Source organism: Populus alba, chromosome 13 (genome assembly GCF_005239225.2).
Source record: "Populus alba chromosome 13, ASM523922v2, whole genome shotgun sequence".
NCBI lineage: Eukaryota > Viridiplantae > Streptophyta > Magnoliopsida > Malpighiales > Salicaceae > Populus > Populus alba.
The window spans coordinates 11524281-11535424 of record NC_133296.1 but is presented as its reverse complement, the minus strand read 5'-3'; the positions used below and the strand labels follow the sequence as shown (position 1 = coordinate 11535424).

At 34.5% G+C, this 11144-nt stretch overlaps 2 protein-coding genes across 2 annotated transcripts; both read right to left on the bottom strand.

Annotated features, from left to right (window-relative positions):
• Window positions 1-3526: 3526 nt before the first annotated feature.
• On the bottom strand, window positions 3527-4470 carry LOC118035497 (peroxiredoxin-2E, chloroplastic). The gene has a single exon (XM_073403979.1). The coding sequence runs from the start codon at window positions 4392-4394 to the stop codon at window positions 3738-3740; it is 657 nt and encodes a 218-aa protein (XP_073260080.1). The 5' UTR covers window positions 4395-4470; the 3' UTR covers window positions 3527-3737.
• Window positions 4471-4757: 287 nt separating this feature from the next.
• LOC118035496 (uncharacterized) lies at window positions 4758-10891 on the bottom strand. Its single transcript, XM_035041084.2, has 10 exons — window positions 10289-10891; window positions 9911-9949; window positions 9506-9632; window positions 9101-9162; window positions 8071-8138; window positions 7658-7707; window positions 6553-6622; window positions 6352-6475; window positions 5550-5666; window positions 4758-5264 (listed from the first exon to the last, which is right to left on the bottom strand). The coding sequence occupies exons 1-10, from the start codon at window positions 10586-10588 to the stop codon at window positions 5166-5168; spliced, it is 1056 nt and encodes a 351-aa protein (XP_034896975.1). The 5' UTR covers window positions 10589-10891; the 3' UTR covers window positions 4758-5165.
• Window positions 10892-11144: the final 253 nt, after the last annotated feature.

Genomic DNA, 11144 nt, shown 5'->3' with positions numbered 1-11144 from the left:
ATCTTCGAAATGAAGCAAGGAAGGTAGGAAACGTGGAGGGCTTGATATTGACAAGAAAGCAAATAACATGCATGGTTGGTGTATCTGTTGGTGTGGTTCAATAATTATATGTTTATTTTATTTTTATTCCTTATTTTCATATGGATTCATGTGAAGTAGTTGGAGGAGGCTTATGATGATACCATGATTATTTCTCCCACATAAAAAGGGGTATATGTGCTGTCTTTAAGCCCTTTATTATCATATTTTAAGAGTCGAAAAAAAAATTAATTTTTTTTTTTTTTGAAAATTAACTCTATTTATTTTTGTGTTTTAAAAAAAATTTTGAAAAAATTTAAATTTATATTTTTTTTTTTTTAAATTAATATTTTTTTTAAATTATTTTTTAAATATAAAAAATAATTTTTTAAAAATAATTATATTTCCAAACAGTTCCGGAGGTCTAATAATGAGGTTTAGATTATTTTTTTTCGGTTACTTAACTCTTGTGTCTGCTTTATTCATTACTGGAGGGTGGGATGAAAAGTAAGTAAAGTAATTATACTCGAATTTCTAGGCTCGGTCTCATCCATCAATCTCGGAGTAATTGATGATGGATGAAAAAGAGGAAGAAATCTGATAAATTAATAATCATGATTAAGTAATATTTTTTTATTTGATTTGAATGATTAATTAATAAATTTTCATGAATATAAAAATATTAACTTGTAAAGATTTAACTGTGTGTGTGTTATGCACCCTCCAGCAATATTTAAATTTGTCCAATTCTATTTGAATTTTAGTAGAGCCGTTTTATTTATTTATTTAAATTATATTTTACCAAAATTGATATTTTTGACTCATCCTAAAAACATATAGCATATAGTGAAGGTGTCCAAGGGCGCAATGTACATACATTTATAATTGTTAATATTTTTATTTTTTAAAAATATTTTAAATTTAGAAATATACTAAAATAATATTTTTTATTTTAAAAAAATTATTTTTAATATTGTAATATTAAAACGATTTAAAAACATAAAAAAATATTAAAAATATTTTTGAATTACAAAAGGAAATGTGCCCTTAAAATTTATTTTTCCACTAGAATAGCTAGGTTCAGAGGTCAACATCTCCCACTCTTTAGGAGTTAGAACTTAGCTGTCCAATATATTTTTTAAAAAAAAAAAATTATTGAATATTCCCTCAAACAAAAACTATAATCATTCTTGAAAGAGACGCTAAGCAAAAAATTTGGAATTTTTCTTTGAAGGTTTGAAGCTTACATCCATGAAAGATTTGTGGGAAATAGAAATTGGGACAGACTACCTTCCACTGTTCAATTCAAAACTCGTAGGAGTTAATCTGGAGGGGAAAAAAAGAAAAGAAAATAACTAAATTCAGAAGATAATAAATGAAGGGAAAAAAAGAAAAGTGCGAAAAGGTCCAAAAAGGGCGCTTTCTTTCCCTTTTTATACTGGGCTTATTGAGCCCAACTTGAACCAAAACAATCCAGCCCACATTTAAATAAGAACATTCTGGATCCCTATTGATAACCATTTCTCACATATCGAATCAAGTACTCCAAGACTTTTCAAACACGTCCTTAAACTTTCAATTTGAACAACAAACGATCATCTGCCCAAGCTTGTCCAAAACGAATGTTATTCTTACAAATTCAGCGTGATTCTTAAAATTATTATTCAACTTAGTCCAAAACAAAGGATGGATGCATAGAACCTTCAAAACTTGAGATCTTAGGCATTTTTTTGAGGTGGGGTTGGTTTTAAAAAAAAAAATGATTTTTTTTAAAAAAGCCTCAAAATAATTTTTTGAGTGTTTTTTTTATCGTTTTGATGTGCTAATATTAAAAATATAAAAAAATATTATTTTGATATATTTTCAAATAATATTTTTTTTGAAAAGCATCATATACCTCAATATCAAACATGACCTTAGTCGCATGCTAGATTTGTGGCCTCACCTTGATGCAGGCCAACCAAATGTTTTTTTCAACGTATATGGATGAGGATCAAATGTGAAAGGGAAAAAAAATTAAAAAGGACGGTCTAAAATCTTGAAGGGTTTAGCATGGGATTAAGGAGGGATACAAGAAGAAGAAAAAAAGAAACGATTCTAGTGTCAAACTAGAGATGATTTTGGCGTAAACACAACCCTATCATGGAGGGAATGTGAAGACCTTTCAAACACGACCATGAAAGGCAGTGTTTGGTGATCAAACGATCTTGGACATGTTATCTAAAAGGTGCGGGGAATGCCCACTCAACACGCACTAGCATTGTTTTTTAAAATAATATTTATTATATGATCAAATGCAATAATACATCTAAGAAGCATTCACATTGACAATAAAATCAATGTAAAATGACAATAAAACCTTTGTGAGAAAGTTGTGTTGATTTTGTTTTTAAAAGCAACAAATTAATTTTACTATTTAAAAAAATTAAAAAAATAATAACACCCTTGATTGAAAGGTTTTATTTTTTTATTCTAGGGTTAAATTAGTAATATCACCTAAAAAACAAATTTACCACATTAACTTTGCAAGACAATTTTCTCACGGTGAAAAGATCAATTTTTAAACTAAGGGTAATTTTGTTAAATAACTATTCCAATGAATAATGATTTATTTATAGGGATATAGTAAAATCTTCTCTTTCTCTAGGTTTTTGTTAAAAAAAATTAATTACGAGATATACCCATTCAAGTTAACAGGTATTATAAAGACACTAATTAAGGAATTAATTATTATATGTTAAATGTTACAGAAATTAAAAAAAAAAAAATGTACTGTGCAGAGATGTTGAGGATTTACAATTATAAAGGAAAAGCTTATCTCAAAAGTGATAAAAAAAAAAAAATGCAGAGAGGTTGAGGATTTAATGTGCACAATGCATAATTTGTTATAGTCAAGTAATGGCATAAATTTCATTATCTACGAGAGATAAGAGTAATGCAGTTCTATGTTGTAGTAGCAAAATCTTGTGGCTGTAGCAGGAGTTCACTCACCATCAAGTACGAGTAAGCTTGTTAATGTTTTTCTGCTCTTAACAATGTTGCTCGTTATATGCTTTATCACCATGAATCTGCTCTATAAACAAAGTTTTGCTGACCCTGTTCGTGTCATGCTAGATGATCTTTTCTTTGGAGTTCATGATTTTTTTTTTTTGTTTTTTCTGTACTTTTATAAAATCTTCAATAAAGGTTTGTTCCAGGATCCAATTTGGATTTTGATGATGTTTACAAAGTAACAAAAGATTACTGATTATCAACCACGGAGGGTGTTTAGCAGTGCGATCAAAACATTATTTGGTAAAATTTTGTATTTTTTTGAAATTGAAACACGAGTGTTAGGGCTAGCGTCTATGCAATTAAAGGCCAAAAAAAGAGGAAATAAGAAATGCAACAGAGCAGGACTCAAAACCAGCAAGCTTCACGCTTGAGCTTCAATGATGCAAAAGTTTGAAACGAAACCCCATGGAAAAAAGAGAGGCAATCTTCCTCCAAATGGCATGGCATGTAATTAAAAAAATGTTTGCATTCCAACAGTTGAGTTCCAATCTTATGAAAAGATGCACTTAAAAGCTGATCAGAAGTAGAAGATGCACTTGATCCCATCACATATTTCAAATATGGAAACAGAGGATTCTCCACATCAAAACAGAGCACAACACAGCACAGGGATTCAAGTTTTTATTATTTATTGACAAGAGAGGAACCCGAAAGCAAAAGAAGATTCAGAGAGCCTTGAGCATATCCTCAGCTCCACTGGAAGTAAAAGCTCCACCTTCCTCCAAATTAAGAACCTTGACAACCCCATCTTCAGCCAACAACGCATACCTCCTTGACCTCACTCCTAGCCCAACTGGCTTGTCACTCAAATCCAACTCACACCCTATTGCCTTTGTAAAATCCCCATTCCCGTCAGACAAAAGCAGCACTCCATCATCTTTTATCCCCAAATTCTCCTTCCATGCTCTCATCACAAACGCGTCGTTCACTGATATACACGCGATTGTGTCTACCCCTTTTGACTTTAGCTCTGCCGACTTCTCCACGAAACCTGGAAGGTGTTTCTGGGAGCATGTTGGGGTGAAGGCGCCCGGGACTGCGAAAAGGATTGATTTTTTCCCGGATGTTAGGGAGGAGATAGTGGTGGTTTGGAGCTCTCCTTCGGAGTCAAAGTAGGAGAGGGTGGCTTCTGGGAGTTTGTCCCCGACAGAAATGGTGGCGGAGATAGTGGAGAATTTTCTGGTGGTGGTTCTCAGGGGCTTGGGTAGGCGGTTGGGTTTGAGGGGTAGAGATGAGAGGAAAGATTTGGCTGTGGCAGCGGTGGTGGAGATTTGGGTTGGAGAGGAGAGGATGAGTCTGGAAATGGAGATCGAGGCGGCCATTGGACGTACTGTTAGGGTTTGGTCGACGAAAGAAGGATTATTGTTTGCGTTTGAGTGGTTTTGATTTGACTATGATTATATATATAAATGGATTTGGTGCTGTGCTGGGCGGAGGATACAACCAAGGTGGGGAGCTGAGGGGACACGACCAAAGTATATATTTAACCCTATAGTTTAGAAAGTTCTACACTTCGATCCCTACTTCTTGAGATTTCTTAACACTGTCTCGCCCTCATGTGTGGAACCCGAAGGTTCAACGTGTAGCATGATGGTGCTTCGCTGAAATTGTGTTCGTTCTAGTGCCTGACTAATGCGTTTGGCAAACCAGTGAGTGAGGAGTATTGGATTGATTATGGATTCATCTAACCTTCCAGCCTAGGATCGATCTTTATGTTGTTTAAACCAAGTTGTGATTCAGATGATGTTTCGACAAGTGATGAGCAGATGCCAGAGCTGCAAGTGAACGATTTGATCATCTTATACTACTACATTGGTGCATATACAACCTCTGCTGGAACCAAGTTCATTGGGTTCTACAGTAGAACTTCTACTCATTTGTTGGTCCCATCCACCTTGCATATTCAGCACAAAATTGAAGCGGAAGAACATGATCTCTCTCTCATCTCCGTACAATAAGCTTGCGGGTCTCGTTCTATCAATGTAACAACTTCTTTGCAGCTAATTTTGTTTCGTCTACACATGCGCAGCAACACTCGCTTGTCAATTGTGAAAAAGCTCCTCTTTCTCACATTCAGGACTCAGGTGTTGAAACTATGTTGCTGCTGCAGAATATGTTTGGAACAAATAAGCCAATATCTTCTTATAGTCACCGATTTCCGCACCGGTGTTTGGATCAATCAAGTAAGGCACCTGTATGATACAAAGGGGAAAGAAAATTTGTGTATTTATTGCCCGGTCCCAAATAATATATGCAAAGAAAGATAAATGATTATACGAGGAGGTAAGCACTGCTACCAAGTTAGGTTCAAGAGCCTTGAGCGTGTTGTAGGGCACTGTAATCATTAACAAATGCAGGCGGCAGGCATATGATGCAGCATTATGGCAAGCAGAAAAATACATTTCAAGACAAACAAAAAACAGAGACTGACTAAAAATTGTAAATAACGTAGATATTCTGCGAAGGCTGAAGCTGACCTCTTGGAATCCAGATGAATCAACTAGTAACTTTGTTCGCTGAGACCCTGTTCCGACATTTTGAAGGATATATGGAAGCTCCAATTCACATAGTGCCTCACGCACAAGTCTTGCATACTATAAAGAAGGAAAAGACAGGATGATAACATATTATATACAGCACAAAATTGATGCAAAATTCTTGCTTATTTTGGCCGGGTATTAAAAGGTAAAAAATCTGAGTATACTGTCTATTACAACATGTGCTTTTGAGAATTAGCATTTATTTTGGCCCAACTATCCATCTGATAGTTACAAAACTTAGAAAGTTAATCCATAAAACTGTCATCTCATGATGGAAAAATTGGGCGCAGGAATGTAGTAGCTCTTAATTTAAAAGTACACGAACAAAGGTCAAGAAAATGTTTTTGGAATAATATTGCTCTAATTTCATGATAACTTCTCCTCGTTACCTTTCCTTAATAAATTAAGTTTTTCTTTCTGTCAAAAACACAGTTCTTAATGGAGCTTCAAACAACAATGCAATCTGAAACTGCTAGGGTTCTGAATCAAGTTTGATAATCACTAGATTTAAATTTCTTTTGTCTGTCAAAAACAGTGTTCAGAAGAGAACTAAAGGTACAATCTGAAACAGCTAAAAAAATGAGTTTTGAAACCAAGTTTTAAAATATGAACCAAATAGGTCCTAGCACTTGCCGTCTCAAACTCAAGAGAAGGAAACTAGTGTTTCAAGATACCAGTTACCGCAATGTCAGTTTCATTACTAATAGTGTCAACAGTGAATTCAAAACCATTTGCTTACTGGATTGTTCTCGAATGAGAAAAGTTCCAACTTCTTGGATGGTGGATCTAGTCTGGCCTTTTCCCACAAGGTCATTCCTCTACCTGCTCGAAGAATTGTTGGCATCCATCCTGTAAACAATGTGCTAGAGAGAATAGCCAAGTTAGACAAGGGAAAAGAGAACAGAACCATGACCAATTCACTAATTTTGGAGATCATTACCTTTCCAAGAGACCCATTGAGGGACTTCTACCTTTACCATATTGCTGAAATAGGTATTTCACAATGTCACCTATCAAAACGAGTATGAAAATGATGTGTCATACAACTTGGCTGTGAAAATATGTAACATTCTCCCATAACAATGACGTTGATAACACTACCAGGTTCATGTTACGTCCCCTCACAAAATTTATTACATACATTCAGTGCTCATAACCAATGACAATGGTGAGAAGATTAATTTCATATCCTTTTTTTTTTTTCCTGCCCAAAGATTTTTGCATTTTAGTACCCAAAAACACAAATGAACTTTAACGGGAAAATGCAAGATCAACAAAACAAAACAAAACAAAAGGGAAAGGAAAGAAGGATCTATTAGATATACATACTATATCCATTACTTATGTTTCCATCTCAATTCCTAAGCAATTTATTCAAACTCCAAACAAACCCAAAAAGTAAAAGATACAATGGTCAATAACATAAGCATTTTAAGCAGAAACTTGATCATCTTTTAGATGATTGCACCTATTCTATGCAAAGAATTTACAACAGTTGAAGGAGCAATCATTTAAAAGGTTATGCAAATAGGACTCTCGTAACATACCAGCCTGACTTCTTAAAGGAATATCTATTTCCAGAACTACTATACCGAAAAACCTATTAGATGGAACTTCAAACAAAAATTCAGTTAATGCACGAGGCATAGCCAATAGTTACAAAACCGCTCTACATGGGATCTTTAGATCTCTGGGCTGCCTATTATCCTACTTCACAGCCCTAGCATACACGATGATAATTCCTCTTTATGCAATCCCCAGGAGAGGAAACGAGTTCACTTAAATATTAATGTGTAAATTTTTAATCTTGCTGACCAAAGAGACCAATAGTTTGCAACAAATTAATTGATAAACAACAGATTGAAATAGAGGGAGAGGTAAGCTTTTTTCCCATAATTAATCACTTTTTTTTTATTGCCATGCATCATTGAGGCCAACTATTTAGTATTGGCAATTGGAGAAGCAACAATACTTGGAAGGCCAGCTATTTAGTAATTATTAATCTAGGCCCCATAACTTGCACAAAATGATGCTTCATCACTTACCACTTTCATAAATTGAAACACCAGTGTTTGGGTCAACGAGAAAAGGAAACCTGCATGGAAAATTTTTGTGATTAAAGCAATTAGAGAAGCAAAAAAAGAAGAAGGAAATAATGCAAACAGAGCAAGATTCAAACAAATAAGCTTCATGCCTGAGCTTCAATAACACAAGTTAGAAATAGAGATTAAGAAATCAACCCCATGAAAAGGCAACCTTCCACCAAATGGCATGTTAAATATGTGGTATGTACTTAATTTTTGCATTCCTGGCTTGATATGAACGGTCATGACTCCACACAAAGGATCAAAAAAGTCCAGAGACCTATTGTGACTTAATGCAACAGCAATACAGCTTATCATAAATTCACATAAAGCACAAATAAATAATATAAAATCTTACTGAAGGAATCACATACTGCTCTTTACCACCAATTTTTCTGACTATTTCCCTATGCCTTACAGAGCCTTTTGGACAAGGATATACCTGTACATACATATCAAAGGACTAAATGAGAAAAAATATATGAAAACCATTTTTCAAAGAATTCATATTTAAGTTACCGAAACAGGGAAGGGACTTGAGATAGAACATATAAATTCAACTCCATGTCTATTTTGCATTTTAAAGATGAGTACTAGGTCAAACCTGAACTCAGTGATAGTAAGCCCTAGACTTTATCATTGTGTTCTGTCATTTTTCTGGCCTTTTCACTTTCTCTACATAGAAAGTAGTCAAGGCTGAAAATGAACAAGATTCACTATAATCTGAGGTGCAATTGGATCCAACCTGAAGATATGACCTTCTTCAGAAACAAACTGCTTTAAAATCCAACTGATTTTATATCATATTTTCAATATCATAACTACATTATTGTGATATACCAGGGCAACTCAAAAGGTTAAAGTATCACACCACAAACATAGACTTATTATATGATAGGCAGATGGTGTATGATACACTGCAAATGCATGTTTAATTAGTTGAAGGGGTACAGCACAAATTGGATACGTTCAAGACTCCATGCTGATTGTCAATGTTGCAAAAAAATCTAGGAATTGTTTTTTAGAAACAGCATGTTTATTTTATCTTGATTTTCTTTTGGAGCCTAAAATGTAAAATGATGATAACTGAGTTCAAATCTTATGAAAGATTCACTTCCTATTCTTAATCAGGATGATAATATGTTCACCAGAAGGAGATTATGAAAAATGCCATGATCGTCTTAGCCTCAAGGCAAATAAGCTCTTGGGTATTCAACACTGAAAGGTGGGCAATACCAGGAAATTGGGAAGGGATGTGTGCTTAGCTCGTAATAGAAAGATAAAATGTGAACTATGAGACTTTATTGGGATAATAAGACAGCAATTAAACTTGTCTGCAAGGCTACAACCTATATCAACATCACAACCAAGCCACCCTGAAATAAATAGAAGGTCATTCCTCACCTCTGCGGAAAGATCTAGCTCAGTCATTGCCTCTCGAACCCTCCTGCAAAAGGGGCATGCTTCTGTACAAAAAGAACATTCAATTTTAATTTGAAAATCCCAATCCTAACAAAACAAGCAATAACCTTTTTCAAAATATTAAGCCATCACTAATCATAAATGTACCGCATAGCATAAAAACTGAGTTAAAAGCATGTAAGTCCTAGCACATGCTAGAGTCTGATGAATAAATAATTTGCTACTAAATCATGGTCTATCGATTATACACTACAATGGCATAGATCATATGGTTAAATATTGTTGATCCACTTAAAAAGAGGAAGAAAAGGTACATTCTCTACATATCATGCAGTATGAACAACATTGTTATTGGAATGTTGACCATGCCCTTGGAACGAAACATACCAAATTCATACAGTTGCAAAGGTTTAGGAGGATCTGAAATGGTTGTCTCTTGGTTGTTCAAATTCTCTGATAGTGATCTTGATCCCCATGGAAGTCGTGCCAAGGTAGACAAGGAAGACGTTGCTACCTACTATTAAACAACAAATACCAATAAATAAAATTGTTCAGGAATTTAAGCATTTCCTAATCATGCATTCAATGCCTACAATGGAAAGTTCCTGAAAAAAAAATGAGACTATGGTGTATGTCATTTCAAAAAATTCTAATTCAAATTGAGCAGGAATATCAACTGAAACCAACAATAGCGACGGGGCTAAAAGAGAAAATTATTGTTAATGAACTGTTAACAGCAAGCAAACAGCAAACAATAGATGCTAAACCAAGGGAACTGTCCGAAGAGATTACCTCTAAAGTATAATTCCGTTCTTGAGAAGGATCACCTCCCTGCAAGAAATAACCAGACCCTAATTAAATGAAGCACAAAAGGATCATTTTAAACCCCTAAATTTCTGAATGATTATAAGGATTATGTCCTTACACGATAAGATTTCAATCTCAACAGAAGTATGTATTGCATACACTATAAAAACACAAGTTTTCTTTTATATTGCACATGGACCAACAGAAAGAAAAAGTTTAAACTTCATAGCCAAGATCAAAACTTTTATGTTCCAATCCAGTTTAGTATATAACATGAGAGTTTCAGCAGAATGCATGTAAAATGTTTAACAAGTGAAACGCAAATGTTGATATCTTTAGTTAGGAGCTGTTGAAGACACTTACAGAAAAGAGCTTGAGAAGAGGGCAAAGAAAAGATAAGAAACTAGTTGTACTTGATGATGATGATGAGCCATCACTTGAAGCTGAGACACTTTCAGTTGTATCAGAATCAGGAGATTTGACATGAATTCTTTTTCTGAGACAAACCCAGTTCCTATTGCTGAAGAATTTAAGTGGGTGTTTGCGGTTTAGTGTGGAAACTGGAATTGAAGTGAGTGGGAAAGAAAAACTATTGTTTGGGGCGGGTGAAGTGGTGGAGGGATGGAGGGAGAAAGGAGAGGATTTTGGAGATAACAAGGACATGATTATGTGTGGTGGTTATGCTGAAAGCGGACCAAACATGGAAGAAAGATACTCACTAAGTAGGCCCAGGTGAGAAGATTTTTATGCAGAGAAAAAAGCAGCCATGGAAACAAGAAAGTGCAAATGAAACAACGAAAAACTTGGATTGTTACTGTCCCGAAAACAAATCAGATGTTTCATTGCTGGTTTAAGAAACCAAATGCATTTGACCTACGACCATTTTTATGGCAAAACAATAGAAATCATGAATTCAATTGATTACTACTAAAAATTCTTAAGAGGTTGAAATGCTCTTAATGCAGTCATCACTTTTCAAATAAAATCCTTCAAATTTTCACTTTTTATAACATACAGTTTCTGGTAATTAAATTTAATTAAAAAAAAAGAAGCAAAAAATATGTTTTTTCACTGACTTGCCGGGAGCCACTCGCCGCAAGCCGAGCCTTGAGTTACCGGATTGACATGTTAAGCCAAAGCCGAATCTTATAACTAGGGTGGTGCATGAGTGATAAGTTGAGATTCATTAGCCTTTAATCTATATGATTTCATAAATTAA

Excerpts from the sequence above, each read along its gene's own strand:
- LOC118035497 (XM_073403979.1), bottom strand. The coding sequence starts at position 4,394 with ATGGCCGCCTCGATCTCCATTTCCAGACTCATCCTCTCCTCTCCAACC.
- LOC118035496 (XM_035041084.2), bottom strand. The coding sequence starts at position 10,588 with ATGTCCTTGTTATCTCCAAAATCCTCTCCTTTCTCCCTCCATCCCTCC. Across the intron at positions 9,950-10,288 it reads CTCTTCTCAAGCTCTTTTCT|GGAGGTGATCCTTCTCAAGA; the intron begins GTAAGTGTCTTC and ends TATTTCTTGCAG. Across the intron at positions 9,163-9,505 it reads TTTGCAACTGTATGAATTTG|AAGCATGCCCCTTTTGCAGG; the intron begins GTATGTTTCGTT and ends CTTTTTGTACAG.